Below are 26,642 nucleotides of genomic sequence, written 5' to 3' on the forward strand. Positions count from 1 at the left end.
CTACAACCTCAGGTTCAATAGGTCTATAGGGTTGGACTTGTAAGATAACAGGCCCCTCCTCTTTAAGAAGGCACTCTTGCTCTAGGACATTAGATTTTAAAACATCATCTCCAAAAACATCTGAGTGCAGCTTGGAAGATTTCTCTTCTAGTATTTTATTTTGCTCTTGCAAGGACGCCATCCTCCTAAGCAAGTTATCTCTCTCAATGAGTTTGTTCAAGGTAAATTGTTCCTTTTCTTTCTCCAAACGAATGCATTTGGCCTCTTCTTCTGCAACCCTTTTCCTAAGAACTTCTAGTTCTGAAAATAAATCTTCTGGGTCAGCAGAAGTGGCTTCTGAGTCAACTGGGTCATCTAGATCTATGAGATTTCTTTCCTCGTAAGGACCTTGTTTGGGATGAGTCCAGTATCGATATTACCCCTATATCCTCACCTAGGGCTCACTTCATTCATCATATCTGGTCTACAAAGAATGTTCCCTAAGGAAGATACATTTTTGTCACGATAAACTCTCTTTTCTTGAAATGTGGTGGTGAATGTTTCTCCCAATAGTATAGTAGTTTCAGATTCAGAACTCAAGGAAGATGACTCTTTTCTACCATAGGTTGGTATTGTGAATGGGTTGACACACTAGCCCTAGGCTTCCAAGTGGGATTAGGATCTACTTTCTTTTTATTTTGGTTCTTCCTACCTCCAGGAGGTAATTCAGTATATAAGGGTATTTCTGGGTTAGCCTTTGCAAACGCTTGGGTATTTTTCTTCTTATCAGCCATTGGTTAGAAAATTTTGAAAAATATTGCACTAGCTACAAAAACCTTTGACTTGAGTTGCTACCCTATAAAGGGAAAGTACTAAAAATGACCTTTCAGACTAAAAATATCACGGGAAACTTTCTGACAAAAACGGAGCCAACCAGAAAACTAGCAACACTGGGTAATACAACTTTACTCTGCAGACAGGGCACTGGATAAATAATAGTGAAGATTACAACTCATATAACAACACACTTTTTACAATTCCCCAACAAAGTCGCCATTTCGTTGGTGCTTTTGGACTACCAGGTTGCTCTAAACCCAATATCAGGATGCAAAAGATGAAAACAAGCCTAAGGACTAGCTAGGTCCCATAATCAGCAAGATTAATCTCAGCTCTGAACCAACTTCAACAGAGTACATTAGACTCTCTGCACTTTAGGCTCTAAAGGACCAAGGCAGTTGCACCTCAGGGATATGAATGTGACTAGCTATTTTGATTTTTTCTTCAGACACTTGCTCACTAATACTTCTTTAAAACCTATCCCTTACAGCAGATATTGGTCACAAATTCTTCTTAGATTTGCAATAAAATCTTTAATTACAATAGCTAGTTATAACCCAAAGGAAAACTATCACAAATAAGTGTTGACCAGCAACTTTGATTCTTCATTACACAAATGGAAAATTGATTTTTGATTGATATAGATATTTTGCAATCATATGAACCATCAACTTGCAACTGCAATTAATTGATCAGTGCCTTATCCATTGTTATATAGAGTCAAAACCAAAAACTTTAGACCTAATCAATTGACTTGCAATTAAATTTGTCAACAGTGAACTCCAAATCTCATTCTTATCATATCCTCCTCATATACCCAAGACCCTATCACTTACTGAAAGCAATTACTTAATTGAACCAAAAGCAATCAATAAGAAATATATAATTCATCTAAATTGCGTTAAACTGAAAGAACATTGTTCAATTCAATCCCAAGATCACAAATATACAAGGAGACAAAACTCAAATTTACGGATGTGCATAACTTTCTTTTTTTATTAATTTCCTTTAAAAATGAATACAATACCGATATAGACCTGAAATATAACTCAGAACTTGACAACTTGAGCATTCATATTCACTGTATCTTCAAGTTTACAAGACTGAATGCATTCATACAATAAACAAAACTGAATGGACTGTAAATGACCGAACTGAAATTTTTACAAAACTTCCAACCTCTACTCCACATCCTAGAAATCCTTATAAAGGATTGCAACAAGCTACAGATGGGAGGGGTACACATGTCAAAACCCCAATGGAAGAAAAAGGTGGTAAGACGTACAAAAAGTTATATAAAACATTCTTCAGCACTTGGTCCAAAAATAGGAAGTAGTTGAAAAGTCGGCAAGTGGCAATTTACTGTAGGAGCTTAAACTTTAATCTCTTTTGTCTTCTACTATCTTCTTACTTCCTCAAAAGTTTCTAATTTAATACACGTATCTCTAAGAGATTTATTTCCTTGATGGGCTGCTCAGTACATCTTATCCTAATCTCTCGCTGCCTTTAGCCAAATAATTCTTCAACTACTCCCTGCTGGCAGAGCCTTAATCTCTCCACCGCTTCCCATTCATAAATCTCCCTCTTGGTGAGCCACTCAGTAGATTTAACTTCTTCTAAGTCCTTTGTGACTTTAGTCCACCTGGCATCTATTATGGCTTTAGACTCCACTCAAAACTTATTTAAATCTATTTCAGCAATGAACAAGGAGTCAATTAAATTGTTGAATGGGATATCACTGTTGTCTTCAAAAATTGCTGCAATAGTCTCTTGAGTTAATATCGCATTAAATGAATCAGACCACTCCTGCCAATCCCTCAACTTGTTCTTTGTGTCCATAATCAGTGGAATACACGGCTCAGTTCCCTGAGATAAAACTTTCATTTTCTCTTGCATTATTTGTAATTTTCCAGTAAAGAAGCCAATTAATTCCTTTACCATTTCTAGGCCTTCCTTTACTGTAATGATCTTATCAGGCAAATCTGGCTTTTTAGCCATCAGCATAATAAGCCTCTCCAAGAATTGAATATATGGCCCCCAAATATTGAATGTGGGTGGCAGCCATGAAAGTGCTTTATTGCATAGTTGCTCAGCACCTTGTAAAGAAACATAGAGTGTATGGGCCTGTTGACATATGTTCTTTAGAGTTTCAACCCTATGGCCAATCATACCTCTAAGGACAATTGTCCTCACCTCATCACCTTGTTGTGTTGGTGGAGCATCAATGCTCATCCTTCTAGGCTCTATACCCTCTGCCCCCAGCTCATCTATCTATGTAGTTACCTCTACTATGACCTTGGATGGTTGTTCCTAAATTCCCTGTTCCTTGCTTTGTTCTACAGTGGCCTTTTGCTCTATATTTGATAGTTGCTCTCTGAAAGATGCAACTTCAGCTTCCAACCCTTGGACCTTAGCCTCAAGCTCCTCAATTTTATCTTTGTAAACATGGCTCTTCCTGAGCTCATCCTCATATTGCTTCCTGACATCAATGTAGTCATGGAAGGATTTGGCTAACCTTGCTTCAATTTCCTCCACTTTGGCCTCATTCATAGATGAAGAGTGTTTTACAGCCTTGGAGATCATTGTACCTGAGGTACCTTGTAATGTCCATACTATCATGTTGCCCGATCTGTGCTCTACACATCCATTAGTTTGGGCTTGTTTGTTGGAGGAGCCATGCTCCATACTGCTAGAGACTTGGTGTCAATGTTAAAACCATATCCTCTCTGCAATCCACCAACACCATATGCCTCATATGAGATGGCATTCTCTTGTCTTCTGATTTGGTCAAGCATAAATGCTTGTTCCAAATCCCAATCAGGCACTAACAACATCCCACTCCTCTACACTGGATCCCTTGCCTCCTCAAGAGTCATGACTTCACTTTCTGGATCATAGGCATGCAATTTTTGGACCAATTCTTGCTTCTGCTCATCTTACTCACCTGGTTTCATCTTTAACACCTGTTCACTCTGTTTGATCTTATACAAGAAGCTCTTGAACTCAACTGATTTGATGAACTCATCATCTTCTATATGTTGTTGAGCTTGGATGATCCTGTAATCCAACCTTGTTGCTGCTAGCTCCAAGTGAATTAGTGTGTTCTGAGCTCTAATGACTCTATCTTGGACATAACTTTGTCTTGAGTCAGAAAAGTACTGACTTTTACCAGGCAAGATCTGCAATGTTCTCTGTTTAACCTTTTCAGGGATGTGGACAACCTTTTGCCTCTTATTTCCTTTGGTGACCCATATGGTGCCTCAAAGGGCTCATCTTCTTCCATTTCTAAGATCACATCAAGGTCAGGGCTATCAGGATTCACCCTCTCTTCCTCCCCAAGTGGTTCAACTGGCATCTATGCTATAATTTCTGCATGGTCAACCACCATCTTTCTTATCCTTTGTGGGTAGGGGATATCTAGGTAAAATCCTTTGAAATTGGTATCTAATCTCTTCAATTTCCTTTCTACCCTCAGCACATCATCAAACTTTGACAATTTATCAGCTGCCTCCCCTTCAACAACAATATTGGGAATGAGGTCTTCATGGGGCAACTCTTTGGTACTAGGCAGCACATAGTTTTTGATTTCCTTGAGGGTGTTCCTCACCCAATTATCAGGATCATATATCCTATAAGGGCCAGTTGACAGATTGTAGCGGTGGAGGAATGAATGAATTTGGTTGAGGGATTATTTTCCAATTGAAAAGTCCTCCACCTTAAAACACCTACATAGGAATGTACCTCTATGTACCTCAGATCCTAGGTACTCCATGTTTACCATAAACAATTGCCACATGAATTCAATGATGGCTACTCTAGGGGGAATGAATTTTGACAATATATGTGGGAATTCGGGACAACCATAAACCCTCATCAAGGAAAAAGTTGGAAATAGGAAAACATCTCCCCAATTATGATCTAATCTTTTGTTCTCAACCAGCAGGGCTGGTCTTAAAAGACTCTTCAAAACCTCAGGTGCCCTAAAGTAACTCGGGTCTAACATTTTCTTTATGATAGTGCTGAAATTATTGAAAAAAGATACAAAATCAAAGTAATTGTAGGAGCTATCCCATACCCGTGTCCACAGTTGAACTAGCAAATCTCCAGTGGCATCAGAAGTATGATCAATGAAATCTGGGCTTATGTACCCCACATTCTTGTACAGGATCCAATGCATCAGCAATGAGTAATGATGGAATTTGAACTTTTCCATTTCTCCATTCTAGGCCAGTCCAATGTTCTCCTTTATCCTCTCCAGAATATACTCAACATAGTCATATTCCCCACCATGGTATGAGTGTTGCACATCTCTGGCAATGATGAATTCTACTCCATATACCACATCAGTTCCATCTTTACCAACTACCTTGTGGACACCATACACAGTTTTCACAAAATTATTCTTGAACTTGTCCAAAGGCATCACCTTTTCCACCTTCTTGGGGTAATCACCCACCTGCTTTAGGTCCGTGGGAATATGTTGTAGCATTGACTTCTCTCTATAGGCTTTGGTGTTTCTGTCAAATTTTCCTTGTAGGTCAACCAGGTCTACTAGTTCAACATGGCACCATCCAATCCAAATGCTTCAATAAAAGAGGTGTGGTTCAATGTGCACACAATGGTTCCATCTCTCCTATGGAAAGATTTAGTGGCCAGATTATATGATTTGATTAGGGGCCTTACCAAATCAACGTCCACAAAGACCTCTGGAAAGATTAACTTTGCCAAGTTCTTCTTTCATGGATTGCAAACAAATATCGTCTCTGCTCTGTTGTGATAGAAATATCTGAAAAGCTCATAACCAATGACTCCAACGACATGTAGCATCTCTACAAAATATATAGGGGTCCTTGAACTCATGGTCATCTGCAGAAATGGCATTTGAGGATTCCAAGAATAACTTAATCCATTCTTCCACAAACCTATTAGGTTTCTTCTGTTTGGTTTTTCCTCCCTTTGAAGCTGAAGTTTCTACAACTTCCATGTCTGAAGCTTGAATTTCTTCTACTTCCCTGTCAAACATCTTGTGAATAGACTGGAAACACTAAAAAAACTTCTACAAATAGCTCTGAAAATAATAGTCTACTAACACTAAAAACTTTGCAACTCCTTTGAAATCTCTAATCTAGATTACTGGATTATGGAATGTTTTATGCTGAGTATACTTTCATCAACCTTCTTTATGCATTGATATTCTGCATGCTTGAGCCTTAAATTCAATGTTGTCTGTCATCTCAAATGGAGCATCCACATAACTATTCCAGCTCAAGAACTTTTGTACTTTACTCAAATTTCATTGGCCAAGGTTTCTTGTCGTTATTCCAGCTCAGAAAGTAAAGTTCACTTTTTCATGTCAAACTAGGGTTTACGATCTTATGATACATTGAAGGAGTCCTTTGTATCATCTTAGGCAGGGAACTTTGGCTCTACGATCTTACAATCGTTTGAAATCAAAACCTTTATCGTGTTATCGTAAATTTTGAAAATGGCCTTTACAATCTCACAACACATCAGTTACTATGACATCGGAGCTTACCTTTAAGTCTCTTACGATCTCACAAGACACGGTTTAAACACATTGGCATAGCATCTTATCTTGCTTTCCTTTGCCTCACAATCTTACAATCACAGTTTAGCGCACCATTTCGTAACTTCGGCAGTTGTCCTTCAAACCCTTACAATGTTACAAGCACAACATTGTCATAACATCATGTCCTCATTTTTTCTTCATTACGACCTCTCGACAACAATCGGTAAACTGACTTCATAGCATCGGAGGTTATCTTTAGCAGCTATCATTAACCTACAACCACACAACAACAATTATGCTTTCTTCATCGTAGCCTCGGAAGCTTTAATTTTTATCTTTATGATCTCATGATCCCACACTGCTTCGTAGCTTCGTAAAGCTTTAGACTTGCCCTTGAGATCTTATGATCTACTACTTGTTGTAGCATCGGAAGATATGACTTGCCACATGTCTTAAAAACTCATGCAAATGCGCCTGGCCCCACCTTGCTTTATCATCTGATCTTTACAATCTTACAATCATCTCTTTAACATGCCATCGAACACCTCAAAATTTGCTTCCATGATCCTATGATCATGACCTTTTCATATCTTCGGAAGTCTTCATGAAGACCTTCACAATGTCTCGATCACCCATTTGTCGAAAGATCGAAACTTGGCAAATTACCTTTGCAAGTTTATGTCCTTGCGATCTTATGATCACTACTTCATTGCATGGTCAAGAGCCTCCATTCTGCTTTTACAATTCCACGATCACCTGTTTGTCGCAACATTGTACACCTTGGTTTTCAAACCTTTTCCATCATATACTTAAGATGACATGACACAAGGGGAAATCGTAAGATCAGAGACCTCATTTTGAATACTTGCGATGCTACGACCATAACATATCTTAAGATCAAGAGACTCAAACTTTACCCCTACGATCCTCCGCTAATCCTTATATTGTAACATCGGGAGAGCGATATTTGAAGCTCACAACTAGACACCCAACCCTTGATCGTAAGATCGTAACATATGATTTGAATGACATACAATCTTGCGCTAAGAATGAAACCTAGGGTAAGGGTAAAATGATTGCGGATTTAATGAAATTATTCATGACAATGGTGAAGACACATCCTTAGGATATCATATTATTCCACTAGGGCAAGGTTTTCAACATTGAGCTAGGGCAAAAATAAACCAGGTTAGGGTTGCATTCTGGAAATTGATAACAATAAAGCACAAACCCTAACAATGCAACATAATTCAAAGTATTTTCATAATAAATCTTCAAAAAATTTGGCATAGCAAAAATAAGGGCTATCAATTCTTTAATGATACAGGTATGCCATTTGCAAAAATGTGTGATTTTCAAACTTTTTGCGAATGCTCATTTCCTATACAATCACCAGTACCCATCAACTAGTAACTCGGTTACAAACATGCATGTCGTCCAATTCTTAATCCATTTTTATTAATACAACATTTCATACTATAAGTTAAGGCAATAAATGTATAGACATATTTCATATACATAAAAGTTGAAGCATATAAAATATTGCACTTAAACACAAAAGTCTCGTGAAACCCAATGCCCAAACTGTAAGCACTGGGAAGGGTTCAAATCGTTGTTTTGCAATATAAAAAGAATTCAGATTACTGACAGTTGGAATCCCAGAACCACACAAGAAGGAACAGAACTGCAACTCTTGAAAATGAATTGCCACCACTTTAGACCTTGTAACGGATGGATTGCATCATTGAGGTTTTATGGAACAAAAACAAGGTTACACCAGTACGGGGGTACTTCGGGATCTGGGACATGGGGAAAATGGGCCTCATTTTCGGGATGGTGGGGGGACGGCCAGGGGATGGTAGCAAGGGGAGGACGGGCCAGAGAGGGGTGTTGTGTAGTATACATATAGAACTTGAAATGCTAGTCATGAAATGATCTTTCAATAGTTCACTAGAACATACGAAATTAAAATACTTAAACATAGCAAAATTGCAACATAAATTAGAACCATTGACATTCAACATAGTAATGTATTACATACCCAATAGTAACATTCAAAAATCAAAATTCAAATATAAATTCAAGTAAACATCCCAGCGGTAGCATGGTTGCGGAATGGTGGAGGTGGGGGTGCTTGGGTACTCAAGTACCCAGTGTAGGGATGTCTTGGGCATGAGTACTTCAAGGTTTGGGAGGGGGGTGCGAGTCTCCGGGTTACACTGAATAAAAGTCACCCTATGCAATTAAAAATTCTATATTGTTATCAACACACAACAATTTTAAGCTGCCAATTCTATTATCAACCATATGTGCCACTACAACTAAAGATGATCATCTCTCCGAGAAAAGCCACAAGTTCTCAAGATAATATTATATGCAAATTTAACAGATATTTTATCATAGGTTTGATGTATTTATCAACTTGAAGCTCATTTAAGATCTCTGGGTGAGATAGCACCAAGTCTAACTCAAAGATTTTCATCCTCTAATCCTCTGGTGAAAAAGGATTTCATCCTCTAATTCTCAAACTAGAGGGATTTTGTCTTCAAACTAATTGAACCAAAATCCCATGCTCCAACAAGAAGTAGAAATCAGAAATGGAATGGTTGATCAATATGCTTCATCCTATCTTGGCCTCTTTTAAATAGACCTTATCTCCAAAGGATCAAAAGACATAATGATTGATATTTGAGAGGAATCACATAAAATAAACTTTAAGAGACCTTATTTTATATTGTAATTTTACTTAAGGCTCTCTTTATTATAATTTTAATTATATTTCCTTAGTACAAAATTCTCACCAGAAAATTTGTGAAAAAAGCATGCTCCATAAAGGTGTGTGATTTTGAAGGCCTTAATTTGCCCTTGGTTGGGGGTGGGGGGGAGTGTGGAATCCACCCCTTAATCTGTCCTTGTATTCGAATAAGGAACACACAAGGTGTACTGTCCCTGGACCCCGCTAGAGATTCTACCAATACAACTCCAACCACCATTGTGTCCCCCATCTTGAGACTCCATGGAACATAGCTAAAAGATGTAGTTGACAAACAGCTCAAACTTGTTCCCAATAGAAAAAAGAAAACAGTTGCATCTTGAGGAAAAGAAGATCTTTTGTTGAAGAAATCAACTAAATCATGCAGTTTTGGGGTTTTCTATGTTGAGCAATTATATGATATAGCCCACTTGACACAATCCCTGTATATTCAAAAATATCATTTCATCAAAGCTTCAGTATAGATGCAATATCATCTCAGATAAGGCTTCCAACATTCCAAATAATTTATCTTACACATGAGGTATAAGACAGATCCGCATAGAAACTCCATGCCTCCTTTCCATAGAAAGGAAATCCTATTTCAACAAAATATGCACTTAACTCAAATGCATCATCCAGTTCATGTACCTTGATCATTAGGTTTTTGTAGCAAGAAATGATATTATATAACTCAACACATATTTCCATCATATCGCTATGCAGAACCAAAAGAGAGATTTGATCAAGCATGCCCCTAGCATTTCCTGTATAATCTTTTAATTGTAAGGAAGTGTCTAAGACGTCAAATCCTAGTTCCAAATTACCATAGAATATGGTTGTTAAATGCAATGGTCAGAGGATGTGAAAATATAAACATTAAACTGATGTTCTATGTACAAGGAGAAACAGAATAAAAATGCACTGTTTTTCATAGACCTTAACTCAACTCCCAATACCCATTACAATTTCAGGGAATTGTTTGAGAGTGGGATTTAAAACCTAAAATTCACTTGGTTTGTTTTAGCATCTCCCGGAATACTCTCTCTCCTAGACAGCCATGGTAAAGACAGACAGAATGCCACCAAAAATATCAAGGAAATTTAAGAGAATGAATTTCATTAAGTCTACAGATTCAAGGTCAAAGTTCAAATTTATTTTATTCTATTTGAGCAACCTTGCAAAACAAAAAACGAAAAAAAGCACTTTCCATGTGTATCCATTCCATGAAATTGAATAGTGCATTTGCAGTTTCATAAGGCAACAGATTTTTAAAAATACACAATTAAGCAGATTAAAATTAAACTGCTGCTTGTAGATCATGTAAGTTGCTGGCAACAAATTTCCAAAATTATGATTTTCAATTAAATTTTTATTTTACTTTATTTTTATTTGGGCAACCTTACAAAACCAAAAAATCAGGGAAGCATTTTCCATATCTATCTAGTCCATGCAATTTAAAAGTGCACATGCAGTTTCATAAGGCAACCTTATTTAAATAGACATGTTTAACCAGTTTAAAGTTAAACTACTGCTTGCAGATAATGTAAGTTTCTGACAACTAATTTCCAATATTATGGTTTTCAATTGATATTACTCAAAAGAAAACTTCGGATTATTTTAATTGTGCTATAGTTAAACAGTTTCAAATTATAGCTTACTACTGTCCACAATTATGTTCGATTGACTTACTTGAAAAAAAGTACATCTTACTTTAGTCATACTATAGTTAAACTGCATGAAATTGTTTGACTATCATTTAATATATATGGTTGAATAAATTCAACATCCACAATACTAAGAGTACATAAATCCCAATGTCAATTTCGGTCTACAAATAAAATGCACTTTAAATAGTAAGGGTTGGCAGAGGAAAATATATTATGACTATAGGCAAATGATAATGTCATTTTTACATCACAACAAAATGCAAGTCCTGCACATATCATACCCTCCTTGTGGGAAAAAGGCTCATTTTTCCCACTTCATTTTAACATTATATTTATTTATATTTTCTAAATTGAAATTTTTATACCTAATTGATTTTAACCTCATAATAATAATGGATAAAATAAAATCAACTTTTATAAAGAATATATACACCATACACGTGGTTTCCATGCAAAGAAAGTTTGCATATGAGAAGATGAATAGATAAGCAACTTTTTTATTTTTTGTATATCCAACATAGATTAGCATAGACAGAGATAAACAGATGGATGAATAGATGGATATGTTATCTGGCAAGCATTCAGATGTGTATGAAACAGCCAATTAATTGACTGGAGAGCCAAGTCTTGGGGGTCCTTCGTTGACAAAGGAATTGACATATACATATGCGCACAAGCAAACAGAGTACTGCAACCATTTCAGTGGGAATGGTGATCATTAGTTACCAGAGGACAAAGGATATAAAATGCTTTTTTAAATTTTTATGAGATAAAAAATTAAAATGCCCTTGAAATAGTAGGGTGAATATAATGGAATATGTACATTAGAAAAAACTTACTTGATGCAATTTTTTTGCATCTTGCAATGCAGAGCTTTCATGCTTTTGTGCCTGATTTTGCGCAGCTTCATTGTCTGTATGAGAAGGCCCTGTATCGTTCCCTAGTTGATGTTCAACTCTTTGTGAAGTCTCCTGGATTAGTTTTCTGTTCCAGCTATGGTCATTGCCTCTATGATCCTTTCCACCATTTACAGTCCACTGCTTATCTGCAGAGATATGTTTCTCATCTACTATCCTTGGAGGTGATCTGGAGTTACGTGGAACCCATCTCCTCTCCTCATACCTAAAGCATATAAAATGAAGATAGTAAAATTAGATAAAATCCACAATATTAATAAGAAATTATATTATTTTATGAATTACAACAAGAAACACTTTTTATAGAAATGAATGAATGGCATTACAAATTTCTCCAAGAGAGTTAACTGAAATCAGAAAGAACAGTGATGCTCTTCATTGACACATACTTAGCACGAATAAAATTTTCAAGTCCAACACGATCATAATTTGGGGGCAGTTCTGCTTCCCAAAAACTATTTGCCTTTGCATTGCCCATGCCTGCAATCAAATGTAGTTTATCATGACTTTTGTATATCTATATTAAATTATTATTGACGAAACACTGAATTGTATAAGAATTTGAAGTTATGTACAAAGATTTACTTTGAATAAAGGCAACTTGCTCTGGAAGCCATGTATCTAGTGTAGCAGATCGTACCTGAATGAAGATTATTGTCAATTATCAAGATACATTAAGCATGATTCACCAAAAAGCCTTAGCAGAAAATACTCAGAAAGGGTCAGATCAAATTATATGAGACAAAAGATTGATTTTAAAAAAGAAAAATCATTCAGTTTTAGATAAGACCTCTGATTTCTTGAAGAAATATATTTCCACAAAAACAATTGACTGCAAATCCACTCTTGCACAGTATTTACCTTACCATGTTGCAGTTCATTTGAAACTTTTGAGAAGAACATTCTTTAGAAAACAGATGAGGTTCCCCCCAAATTATAAACAATCATAACGTAAACAGAAGAATCCCATTAAGCTATTGTAATGATGTTTATGACAAGTTCTACGAAAGCAAGCAAGAAATTTTCTGAGTACACTCCAAATGGTTAATCATCACAGAAACCTTGAAGAAAAGCACATTGGAGAAATAATTATTAATTTATTATCCTTACACTGTGGAAATACATAAAGTCAAGGGAAACCCAAGTACTCTCACAACAATAAGATTAGGCTGTTCTAAAATAATTTCTAGCTTGCAAAATTAGGACTGAAAATAGAAATTTATTATCCTTGCACTATGGATATACATAAAGTCAAGGGAAAAACTTGTACTCTCACAACAATAGATTATGTTTTTCTAAAATAGTTTAAAGCTTGCAAAATTAGGACTGAAAATAGAAATAAACAAGTGACCTTTGTCATTTCTCACTGGAAACTACTTTGAAGATAAATGAATAGATTAATATCACCGTATCACAAAACCACAACATTGCAAGAGCATAATGGAAGAATCCATGCATACAAGGAGCAGATCCAAACAATATGAACAAAATGAGAGCAAAATACTGCAAGTGCATATTAGGCTGAAATTCAAACCACTACAAGATGACCTTCAAAAAGTTTTACAAGAAGACCAGAAATCACAATATGATATAAAACATTTGACTGCTAGCTCCTATCTGATATAAATAACTAATAAGTTATTGTGATTCTGTGATCCCAATAAAACAGACTACCAATGTACTTATTATATCTGAGAACTAAAAGAAAAGTCAAAGGTTCTGTGTGCCAGAAGCCAGCCACTCTATATCATAATATATTCAATGGGTTGGGGCCATGCCATGCCTCCCACAACCTGCAAAGAAGAATTGTCTTATATAGTTGCATCTCCTCTTGGCAAATTTTTTCATTTAATGAGAGATTATATGATCATCCTAGTCCTCGTCCCATATCTCCTAGTGCAGATAATGCTTCCAGTTCCAATTACAGAGAGTACCCGATGTTATCACCCACTCTTACAAGATTCACTGCAACAATGTGTACGAAACATGATATTTGGGTGCTGAATTCTTATCCTTATTTTGCTAATTTACAGACTGTGTAGTCTAAAAAATACACAATCATTCGCCACAAATGTCATTCACTTCTATAACAGTCAACCTGACATTTCAATTGCTTCCATGCCATAGCTAAATTCTCTTTGAGACTCCAGATAACATCATATTGATGTTGAATAAGCTCTTCCACTGCTTGAACCCTAGATTGAACTTCCACTCATGATAGCCTTTGCTCCAAGAAGTACAAGAAACTATCGTGATCCATCTTTACATTTAAGTGTCACTCGTACTAGTGAAAACATGACTTAATGTAGAACCACAAACTTCTCCTTCCCATAGATTGGCTTTGAGTATATTCTTGCCCTTTAGTTGGCATCTTCTGAAAGCCATAGGTCTTCCCTCTTGAATCTGAACTGAACAAATGCCACGGCTGGAAGCATTACATTTAACAGTAAAAATTGAGTAGTACACATAGATTGTTTGAGTTGCTCAATAGTTCTAGTTGATTCTTCATTCAGATTAATTGCACCCTTCTTCGACAGGACTCTAAGAGGAAGTGCAATCCATCCATAGTTCTAGACAAATCAACGGTAATATGTCATAAGACCTGAGAAAATTATATTCAGTTCTTGAGATTCTTAGGAATCTGCAAGTCAAGCATTGCCTTGATTTTATTGCAATACAAATTTACACCTCCATATGAGAGACTGAGACTATCTGACCAAGGTATTCTCCTTTTTATATTCCAAACACAATTGGAAACCTTGACATAAATTTTGTGCTGCTTCAAAACTTTGTGAAATTTTCATTCTATGGCTTGTCATTACTGAGAATGTCATCAAAAAAACAACTTATCAAAAAGTAGCTTGACTACAGATTCATCAAACTTTAAAATATAGGACCATTTGTGAGATCAAATGACATCACCAGAATTCATTAAGATACTCATGTTTGGAAAGCAGTTTTTGGAAGCTCCACTTCGATTCTAATTTAGTGATAACCATATCTAAGATCTAAATTGGTATAATCACCACCCTATCAAACTTATTATACAAACATTAATAACAGGAGTAGAAAACTTATCTTTGATAAGGATAATACCATTGAGCCCTTAATATTCTGGACACAGATGCTAGTGTCATTCTTCCCTAAGCCATCATAAACAAGAGAAGTGTTTGCACTTTGACTGCGTCAAATGACATCTGCCAAAGACACTTCCCAGACCATGCTTTTGATCTTAGTTTTTAGTGCATAAAAGTGCCAAAACTTACACATCAATTTTGGGAATAAACACAAACACACACACACATATATGATAATTTATATAAGCAGCACACATGCTCTTCCAGCATACAATAATAATAAGTTAGAAGCATGATACTCATAAATCCCTAGTTCCCAACAAAATTATAAATAAAATACCTCATATATCATATTCATAATTTGCAAGAGTCTCAAATGTCATTAAACAATAAATATTCAAATTACAAGCCATATTTTATATTTAATATTCATATTCATCTACATTATGATCAAAGGCATCAAGGTCAGCATTTGGTCCAACTTCATTTAAACCATACCCCATGCCACTCGCAGTAACTATGTGTCATGTTCAAATGCTGCCTATTGTTCACCATTAGAGATTTGGGCAAGTTGTGCAACTGTGGCATCTAAATCAGTGTGCTTGGATAAGTTGTGCAATGTGTACAAGGAGCAAGGATCTGGCTAGAGAATGGTGTGATTTGTACATGGCAGAGTTCCTGAGCTCACCCAAACTTGGCAAGTACCAGGCCAAATGACCCTCGGCAAGTCCCAAGGGCCTGGACTCAGACTTGGCCAAGTCTAGGGCTGAACTCATGTGACTTGCAAGTTTGCACGTGACCTAACTGGTCCTGATGACATGACTTCACCAGTGATGCGAATTTTATTTGCTACAAAAGCATAAAATCACAAAGTTTAATTATTTTTTTGTTCTATCTTTGCAACCCTATAAGGAACCTCATTTCATTCTATTGGCAAGAAAAGAGGAGAAGAGTGAGTTGAGAAATAAAAAGAGTCACAGAAGTGCAACCAACAAGCATGAAGAGCTAAAAATCTTCAACAAATCAAATTGGGACAGTGTAATAGTTTCAGTTGGAGCATCAGTCCATACCAGCAATTGCAAAGAGCTCTCATCTCATTTCAAGTTTGTTGTAAGAGGCAAGAGGGAAATGTTATAGATTTTTTGGGATTTTGTATTTTCCAAACAACAACCTTCATTGTTTTTCTGAACTTTCCAATTGTTGAAGTTGAATCTTTTCCTTTCAAATTCAAATTTTAAACTTCAATGAAAGAACAATCAGCAAAACCTACATTATTGAGAAGTTTATAAAAATGTGTTTACAATTCTTTTCTTGAAACAATGTAGGGTTTGTTGATTGTTCTTTCATTGAACTTTGACATTTGACTTCAAATATAAAAGGAAAAGAATCAAGACTCAAAAATTCAAAAAACTTTAAAAACCCTATTTTTTTGGGACAAACTACTCTTCTGTATTAGTCTATAAAACACAATGCATTACTGTTAATTTTTTTGTAATAGTCTTCTTGCAGCAGCCTTGAGGTTTTGAAAAGTAAAAACATTATTCCCCAATATCTATTCCTCCTCCACCTAAACCTATGGCTAAGAAACCAGGTCAAAAGGTCAAGTTAAATATAAATATTGTAAATAAATTAATCACCCTAGCATCAATAGATTTCAATACCATATTATCGGGATACATGGCCATTGAGCCATGTAAATTAGCACCTCTTGAGGTTGTTTGTGCATTTTACATTTGAACAATTAATGGAAACGAAGAAGCAAAGAGAGGAGTTGGCAAATATTGGTTCTATTACATCCCAAAATTTTGACCTATTTAAAATTATTATATCTGTTGAGTTGATTAGATAAAAACTATTGTTTTTCCTATTCATGTGAAAAGGGTGGTTATATAACCGGTGTTTCATAGAAATTGGTTGTCATCAATTACTATGTATAACCGTTTAATGATGATGGTAGTTAACTGTTACTTGTCATATGTTGATGATGCTAGTTAACAGTTGCTTGGTTTCGAAATGATGGTTATTAAGTTATTAACAAATTTCTTTACTATTACCTATGTTATATATTGATATGGATTTATTATGAGAACTTGTTATTATTGTGGAAAATGTTAAATGGTGGTTGCAGGCGCAGACGAAGGGGAGAAGCATTGCTTAACGGGATCTACAGAATTGGGCACTGCCTTAGTCCATATGTCCAATCGACAGGTATAGCTTCTAACTATCTTGGTAAGGACCTAGCGACTACATAACAGGGTACATTCATTGGACACACATGAGCTATTGGACAATCAATAATTAAATATTTTAACATAATCAAAATGCGTACCTTTAATGGTTTATGTTGACATTCTCATCACTTCAAAATTATGTGTGTGTGCACGCATGTAAGTATGGTGCCACCATAGTATTAAATTATACAAGCTCATCTCTATTAATATATGTATACATAAATATAAATATACCTTGAAAGGATATGAATATAAAATAATCTCCCAAATATACACTTATTTAGATGTGTATCCTAATAGGCATAACCTTGGACAAAATGATAATATGATGTCACCATTCGAAATAATATATATGTGTGTGTGTGTGTGCGTGCAAATATATATTTATATGGAAGTCTTTGAATTCTTTTCTCATAATTATAAGTCTCTATAAGGGACGAGAAGTACACTTGGCCATCTTCTTTTAAAATCGGTGAACCCAGAAGCTGGTAATCTTTCTTTTATAACTACTACCAAGATCCGCGGCTTCCTTCAAGCCTCTATATTATTTCCATATGTCTTCATGCTCAAATACAAGTCTGTGAGCTAACACCTGAATTCTGTAGTTTTATTTCCGTTCTCTCTTCCCTTCTTCTTTTCTTATTTCTGCAACCAACATTGAAGATGAATTTGAGTTACTGATATTGTCATTGAATGGTCTTCAATTCTGAGCTCCGCATTTGAAAACTCAAATTTCGAGAGCCGGCCATTCGGAGTTGAGCAAAGTTCCACATCTTTCATTCATCACATTATGTGATCAGTTTTCCCAATCTTATTTGGTATATGTTTTGCATTCGATAGTACAGATGCAAGGATAGTTTCAATGATATCTAAATAGCGATGCTTGGCTGTGATATCGAATAGCACATTTCATCAAGCTATCTCACCATGTTAAGTCTGAACCAAATACACATGTCATGCTAAGATTTCCTCTTTGTTTCAGCTGGTCTTTCAGATCCAAGTTTTAATCCTCTTAAGTTTGCTTAAGTCAAGTTCTCAAGTCTTAAGGGTTGTATTGTGCCAGTACTGAATATATATTATTGTTTTTCCATCAGCTGAGTTTCAGCAAACAAGTTGATATTCTCTAAGACTAGACACCCAGGACTCACCCGACTGGTTGGCCAAGTTAGAGGATGAAGAGGTGGAAGAAGGTTCTACAAGAACAAGAAAATAGAATCAGAATTGATATGATAATTTTATTACTTTAAACGAACCATTTAATAGCTCATGCATGTCCATTTAACTTACCCTGTTGTCAAGTCAAGCGGTGGTGATCAAGTATTAGAACCCATCCAAAAACCTTGGCCAAGGTTGTTAAAGGCATGCCTGCCTTGTATAGATCACATGATGTCGGTGGTGCCAATTATTCAGACATGTTCGTCTATAACTGAGCGGACATTCTAAAAACCGATATTACTTAGATGGTTGGACTCTTAGTCACAAGTTTCGCCAAATTTTCGGCTTCAAATTCAAAATTTGGCTAACTTATAAAAAATGGAAAAAAATTGCCAAGTTCATTATAAAATTTGTACAAAGCCATTTTTTGATTTTAGGGCAAAACCATATTCTAAAACATGCCCTTCGTCTACGTATCTGAAGCTCCATTTGGGCAAAAAAAATCACTAGCAAAAAGATTGCGTCTGAATGTCATAGTATCATTGGAGGATCATGTTTGAAGCTCATGCCAAATCGCCTTACTCTACCTCAGCCGCCCGTCGGCTCCATCCTATCATTTGCTTGATATGTTTGTGTCCTGCATTCACTTCGCTAATTCGAGCCGACGGTTTGATAACATTTTTATTTTTTATTTTTAGAGGTTTTAAAGTTTAATAAGATAATAATGTTAAACTGTATTATTATTATTATGCGCTAACATTTTTATATTTTTCTTGAGGTTTTAATTTTTAAAAAGATAATAAGATAAAATATTTTTTTTATTATTATGTTTATTATTTCTTTATCAATATCTGTATGTACATTTATAATGTGTGTATATTTTATGTATATTTATTTATTCACTATTAGTAAAATAATAATATTTTATATTTACTATCAATAAAATAATAATATTTTTTATGTTTTTAAAAATGGCGAATACAGTGAATTCCTCGAAGGAATTCTCATTCAAACGAATTCACAGGAATAAATTTGCCCCTCTCCACCAGGCAAATTGGCATCAGATAAAGGATATCGACCTATTGCAAACAAGGAACCAGTTTGAAGCCCTCTTTTCTAACCAGCAAAATCACCGACCCTGCAAAACCAAAACAAACAACTTTGAAATCCTAATCCACCTACATGTGGAACAAAATGTAGTCATTCAAGAGAATCAGCATAGCAAAATCGAGGATGGATGGCAGATCGTTCAAAATAAGAAAAGGCGAAAATGGCGATCATCACCACAAAGCAAAAAAGATGACATAACACTAAGATTGCGGATTCAAAGAGATTTCTTTACCAGAACAAAATACTCAATTTTGGAAGACCAAATCCCTAGCTCGGGGAAGATCATCCACAAAAAGTAACTGGATCGGCCTAAAACAATTTCAGAACCCAACAATATACCTCTAGGCCCTCCACCGACTAGTATTCGGGCACGAACCGGAGTATATGACTCTCAAGCATTTAGCTTCAAAAATAACATAGGGAACGAAGCATTCCCTCCAACAAAGGGGGCATACAGCCCCCCACATCGGAAGAAAAGTCAAGAAGCAATTAATCTAAGCAAGGGAAGAAGCCCTAATCTAGGGCATTCAACCAAAATCAAGAACAGCAGCACTATAATCATCAGCAATGCTCACAGCGAAGCTAGATGGATGGAATGCATTGAGAAGGGCATTTATGCGCACTGGAACAAGCCAACATAATTCAAAAGTAAGCTGGAACGCAATCTAGCCAAGAAATGGGGCAAAAATGTAAGTAATATAACCCCCTATGCTGACAAAAATTGGTTTATACAATGCTTGAACACATAAACTAAACATGAAATTTTAAGTTTATCAAACTATTTCTATAAGGGGCATCACATTAATTTCATAGTATGGCAACCAAACTTCAACAAAAATCATAATAAAAATAAACAATCAATCAAATGGATGGAATGTACAGATATACCATTGGAGTTAATGGAGAATAATATCATTAAGAGAATAGGCGAATCTCTAGGATCCCTCATAGGAATCGACGCTAGAAAAATTAAAATCAAGTCTTGGTGAAAACCTATGCTCCACGGGGACGCGTCCCCTAGGTTTTTACCCTCATACCCATACCGGGTACGAAATGGGAACATGGGTACCGATTCTGGCCGTACCCTATGATGTCCCGAGTGGGGTGAAAAGGGGACGGTTCCCAAAACTCCAAAAAAAAAAAAAAGTGCCGAAATGGGGGTATAGAATCTCATACCGAGGACTCTGTTCCCATCCCTCACCCATACCCTATGGCCAACGCCGTCCCCTATTTCCCAGCAAGTTACGGCTGACTTAAAAGTCAAAAAAAAATATGTTTTTCTATTCCGCTCGGGGCCCACATGGATGTTAGAAGTTTCTAAACTAGGGGAACCCTAATATGTCTTGTTAAATAGTCAAATTTGGAGTTCATTGTTCATTTGGAGTTGTTTGCAAGTTGGGAAGAAGGAGAGGAAGAGGAAAACAGCAACAACAAAAGAGGAGTGTGCTTTGGAGGTGCAAGAGGAGATTTTGCCTTCATTTCTACTTCATTCCAGGTATGTTTTTTATTTTCTTTATGTTTGATTCAAACTTCATTGTTGTTTGTTGTCATTTTTCAATTTTTTCAATGACATAGAGAGGGCATGTTGAATGGAACATTGAAATGTTTTTTTTTCCATAACTTGCAGCAGTATAAAACATTGTAAATTCCGAAGGCAAAAACATGAGCAGCAGTGAGAGTGAGGGAAGCAATGATAGCATGGATGTTGCCATGCAAGAAACTCAAGTGTCACATTTACAAAGACCAAGAAAAAGACCTAGGGCAGCCAGTGATGAGCCTAATGTAGATGTCCCTATGGAAGATGCAATGCCTAATCCATTTGAGTGCCCTTCCAAAGCTCTAAAACAATATGCCAAAGGCTCATTCAACCCTAAGAAACCTCTCCTACAATTTGCCACAAAAGTAGACAAGCATAAGCAAAAAAATTGGGGGGGTAGTAGGGAATGGGAGTGTCATATATGTAAGAAGCATTATTTTGGGAGCTACACAAGAGTGTATTGCCATCTTTTATGGATAGGTGGGCAAGGGGTGAAAGGTTGCAAAAAAATTACAGATGAAGAAAAACTCGAGGCCAATAGGTCGTATGTGGAGGGGGAGTTATTGAAATCCAGGGGTCTTACGAGTAGCACACCCACACCCTCATTGACTCCCACTAGCACTACTAGTAAAGGGAAGGGAAAGGCCAAGACTAAGAGAGATACGAATGTGGCTGATTTATTTAACATACAAGCAAAAGAGAGAGTTGAAGAGTCCATTGGCAGATTTCTTGTTGCTCATGGCATACCATACCATATTTCTCGTTCCTCATTCTATAAACAAATGTGCCAAGATATTTATGCTGCTGGTCCCTCATTTGTACCACCAGGAGAGACTAAATTACGCACCACTATCCTTGATAAAGAGTACTCAAAAGTAAACATTTTGATGGAGGATATGAGACAAACATGGATAAGTGATGGATGTTCTATCATCATGGATGGTTGGACCGATATCAAACATCGCCCACTCATCAATCTTATTGTCACTAGTACAGCAGGGGCCTATTCTCTTAGAGCCATTGATTCTTTGGGAAAAAAGAAGGATGCATCCTTCCAATTTCAAATTTTGAAGGATGATATAGAAGAGGTAAGGGCTTCAAATGTTGTGCAAGTAGTCACTGATTCAACCTGGGTGTGTGTATCAGCTAGATTGATAGTAGAGAGCACCTATAGACACATTTTTTGGACCCCATGTTGTGTGCATGCATTGAATAACACCTTGAAGGACTTTGGGAAAATTGATTGAATAAAGACTATGGTGTCCGAGGCTAGAGACGTGCAAATGTTTATTTGCAATCATCACACATCTCTTGCATTATTTAGGACATTTTCCAAAAAAGAATTCCTCATGCCTGTGGAGACTCGATATGCTAGCTACTTCATTTTGTTGGAGAGGATGCTTGAGGTCCAAGAGGCCTTACAATCCATGGTGCTCAATGCAGAGTGGAATAGATGGCATGAATCAAGCACCCCAGATGGAAGACTTGTCAAACAAAGAATCCTGGATGAGAATTGGTGGACCACAATGAGGTAAGAAACTTAAATAATTGACATCATAATTATTATTGCTGATTTAATAAAAACATTTCTGATTTAAGAACTTGCTGATTTTTTTAACATATGATGTTTCTCACTTGCAATTTTGTTTCATTTGCAGATACATTTGCTCCTTCATTGACCCTATTGTGCAGGTCATTAGATATGTTGATACTGACTCTCCTAGCCTTGGAGAGATTTATGAGACCTTTGATAGCATGCTTGAGCAGATCAAGCAAGCTGTTAAAGATAAGGAACCTACTTTGGAGTTCTATGAGGAGCACCTTAAGCCCATTGTAATAAAAAGGTGGAACACTATGAACACCCCACTTCATATGGCAGCCTATGCAATCAATCCAAAATGGTATACACCAAGGCCTGGGAAAGTGCCTCCATCTAGTGATGAGGAGGTGAGTTTAATTTATGTTAAAGAATTCTAATTTTCTAATACGTTTTTAAAAAATTTATTTTATTTGTAAAGTTTATAAACTCTAAGTTCTCACTTCTTAATTTTTGTTTGTTCAATATAGGTGAAGGAGGGCTTCTTCAAGGCCCTTTCAAAAATGTATAGTACAGAGGATGCTGCAAAAATTCGAGGGCAATGGCTTGACTTTGCTAGTCTTCGTGATCCAACATTTGGCAGACCAAAGGCGAGGACTGATAGAGCTACATTAGCTCAAAAGGACCCAATTGGATGGTGGACATGGCATGGTAGAGACGCACCTAAGCTAAAAGGCCTTGCCATCCGTCTTCTCTCACAAGTTGCGAGTTCCTCTGCTACAGAGAGGAATTGGTCTACATATAGCTTCATTCAATCGGTCAAGAGGAACAACCTTACCTCTAGACGATTGGAGAAGCTTGTGGTTGTTCATAGTGTATTGCGACTACAGGAGCGACAAAGTCGTGAGTATCGACAGACTCCAGCACTACGTTGGGATGTTAATCCTGAGGATGCATAGCAAATTGATGAGGATAACACACCCCCAAGGCTGCTTGGTGTTCCATTGGATGAGGAATTCAGAGGAAGAGATTGATGATGATCTTGATTTAGATAGAGATTTAGATTCCTAGAGGACAGCCATATATTTGGCTTTTCGCTTTGCAGATACTCAGATACATTATTGCTTTTGATTATTATGGAGTTGGACATCTCATTTACACTTCTAGTATTTACTTTCATTATGTCATTTTGATTTCATACATGATGATGATAGATTGATACTTGGAGCCTTTGGGCATTTTTGCTAATTGTATGCGATATTCAAAGATATCATATTATTATATCATCATATCATATTCTCATTTTGATTTTAATCTTGATAGTTTTCGATTTCCATGCATTCCATGGTGAATTGTTTATCAATGTTATCATTGTTATGATATGCATATTTGAAATATATCTCTAAAGAAGTCTAATTCTCCATATATAAAAAATTTAAAATCTCCTATATTTTATAGCCGTCCCCTGAGGTCCCGTCCCCTAAATTTTGGCTTCAACCCATACTCGTACCAGAAACATGTTCTCGTCCCCGAAAACGTCCCCGTCCCAAAAACTCCGTGGAGCATAGGTGAAAACAGATCTAAGCTATGAAGTAAGCAGGAAAATCATAATCAACAAATTGATCTACAATTTAACTTTTAGAGAATATTCAGGAGAAATAGGAAAAATTAAGGATCCAAACTTCATCAATATGCATATCAAGAACAGCTTAAAAGATATTCTAAAGAGAAGGAAAGGAACAGACAAGGAAAAGGGGAAAATCATGGCAAAAAAATCAATAGAAAAGGATAACAGAGACAGCCAAAAAGTTTCAGAAAATATTAAAAATCAAAATATGGAAAATACAGAGATAGTAGAGGAGCATCAACAGGGGAACTCAAAAGGAGAAGGCAAGGAGGAAAATGAATGGATGACAAACACAAACTACCAGCACTCGCTAGACAAATTCAAAAAATGCAAGGACTGCCATATGGAAAAAGAGATAATAGAAGAAATGGAACTCAACATCAAAAAAATGAATATGCTATCACATGAGATCCTATTACTACAGAACAATCTAATAGATCAAAGCATAGTAGCAAAAGCCATCCATACAGAGCACAAAGGCAAAAGGATGTTAATACCAGAAACAGAGGAGACATCAAAAAGTAATAATAGCCAGCCCAAATGTGTAGAAGAAGGATCATCAGAAGCCCAAGTTGAAAAACTAGGTATTAAACAAATGGAACAAGAGAACTATAAAGAAAAGGAATCAGAACAAGATAGAAATCAAAAAGAAGCCAATAAATTGGTGACATCAAAACAAGAACTAAGTATTCCACCGGCAGATTCAGCTCAATGCAGCAATATTACTATCAAGCAAAAAGCAAAAATGAAGAGTTACAAATTTTGGCAGACTCCTAACAATGGTAAGGACATGTTTGACCCAATCAAAGAAGGAAAAGAATCAAAAGTAGAAGCAAGGAAAACAACCCCAGATACAAAGCAAATAAATTTGCAAAATGAAGAGCAAGCAATATGGAATGACTTAGGAGTTTTAGGGGACAGCCCTAGCAAAGGAAAAGATATCAAAGACTTAAGATTAGAAGAAAAAGAGCAAAACTCAGAAGCAGAAGACTATCAAATAAATAAAATGCTACTCAAAGAAATACTAACAGAAGACACACAGGCAAGAGAAGACTCAGATATAGCTGAAAAAGTGTTAAAAGAACAAAACTTGGAAAAGATAGGTCTATCAATAAATCAAAAAGGACTAAGGACTCCTAATCGCAGAAAACCCAAGCAGAAGCGAGGAAGAAAATCACTAAAAGAATTGAGAGAGGTTGCAGGACAGGTAAAGGATCAAACTAAGATCTCCGAAATTCTACAAGGTGGGAAGGGGAAAAGCCTTCCCAAGGATCAATGAAAATCACTACTTGGAATGCTAGGGGCCTAAATGTCCCTAGCAAGAAACGCTTAATAAAGCATAATCTCACACTATTTGACTCAGATATTATATTAATTCAAGAAACTAAATTAAACAAAGAAGAAGGCATAAAATTAAGTCAAAAACAGGGGAAAATGGAAATCAGAGTTTAAACAATCACAGGGTGCCTCAGGTGGACTTGGAATCATATGGAATACTCAAAAAGTCAATATAGAAGATATATCTACCCACACCAACTGGATGGGAAGCAAAGTCATTAGCACAAAATCAAACATACAGACGATTGTAATAAATGTCTACAGGCCTACTCAATCAATAGAGAAATTAGCAGTTTGGAATGAAATCAATTCATTCATTAATACAAAACCAAATGAGGTCATCATCATCATAGAAGGAGACTTTAATGTCATATTAAATAAAGAGGAAAAGTATGGTGGGATAAGTTCAATAACCAGAGCTATGGAAGATTTCAAAGAATGGATTGGGAAGAACACCCTAATAGACATCCCTACAAAAAATGGCTTATATACTTGGAACAATAGAAGGAAAGGCCTTTGTTGTATTGCAGAAAGACAAGACAAATTCTTCCTAAAAGGAGAGCTAAGCAACCTGGATAAAGAGATCAATGTAGAAATACTACCAATGGCAGGTTCGGATCACTTCCCCGTAAAAATGGAAATCAAAGAGCAGATCAAACCAAGCAGGAACCCATTTAAATATGAAAAGGTGTGGTTTATGGGCAAAACATTCATGGAACAAATAAAAGGATGGTGGCAAGAAGAACATTTCCAAGGTTCAAAAATGTTTTGTTTTATTTCAAACTTAAAAAGAATAAAAGAAAAGATTCTAAAATGGAACAAAACACAATTTAAAAACATCTTTAAAGAAAAACTAGATATTGAAGAAAAATTAGATAAATTAAATAAAGAAATTATCATAAAAGGAATGAATAATGAAACTTATCTATTAGAAAAAGAATACCTCCTCAAACAAGAAGAGATATACTGGAAGCAAAAATCTAGAGAGAAGTGGCTGTCAAAAGGAGATCACAATACGAAATTCTTCCATAACAGCACACTACACAATAGGTCACGTAATAATATTAAAAAAATAAAAAAATCTGCAAGGTGAGCAAACAGAAAACCCAGAAAAACTACCAGAAATCTTCATTGACTAGTTTAAAGAAATCCTCAATAATTACAACACCTCAAATAGAATAGAAGAAGAGGAAATGCTTAAATCTATTCCTAAGCTGATTACAGAAGAAGATAATAGAATCTTAAATAAGCCCTTCTCTCTCCAAGAAGTCAAAGAGGCTCTTTTCAATATTAACCCAGACAAATCCCCCGGACCTGACAGATTCCAAGCATTCTTCTTCCAAAA

General features: G+C 36.1%; 1 protein-coding gene across 3 annotated transcripts in view; it reads right to left on the reverse strand.

Annotated features, from left to right (window-relative positions):
• The window catches only part of LOC149533938 (ADP-ribosylation factor GTPase-activating protein AGD5-like), a 60,666-nt gene that overhangs the window by 3,400 nt on the left and 30,624 nt on the right, over window positions 1–26,642 (reverse strand). For all 3 annotated transcript variants that reach the window (XR_016358131.1, XM_089807654.1, XM_089807653.1), the window contains exons 4-6: window positions 12,271–12,325; window positions 12,075–12,165; window positions 11,608–11,890 (exon numbers count right to left, since the gene is read on the reverse strand). Coding sequence is in view for 2 of the 3 variants with exons in the window: in XM_089807654.1 (XP_089663780.1) it covers window positions 11,608–11,890; window positions 12,075–12,165; window positions 12,271–12,325 (429 nt within the window). In the remaining variant the exon portion in view is untranslated. The remainder of the gene's footprint in view (window positions 1–11,607; window positions 11,891–12,074; window positions 12,166–12,270; window positions 12,326–26,642) is intronic.

The sequence above is a fragment of the Cupressus sempervirens genome, chromosome 10 (genome assembly GCF_028749045.1).
Source record: "Cupressus sempervirens isolate cs-2001-9-10 chromosome 10, ASM2874904v1, whole genome shotgun sequence".
NCBI classification, from domain to species: Eukaryota; Viridiplantae; Streptophyta; class Pinopsida; order Cupressales; family Cupressaceae; genus Cupressus; species Cupressus sempervirens.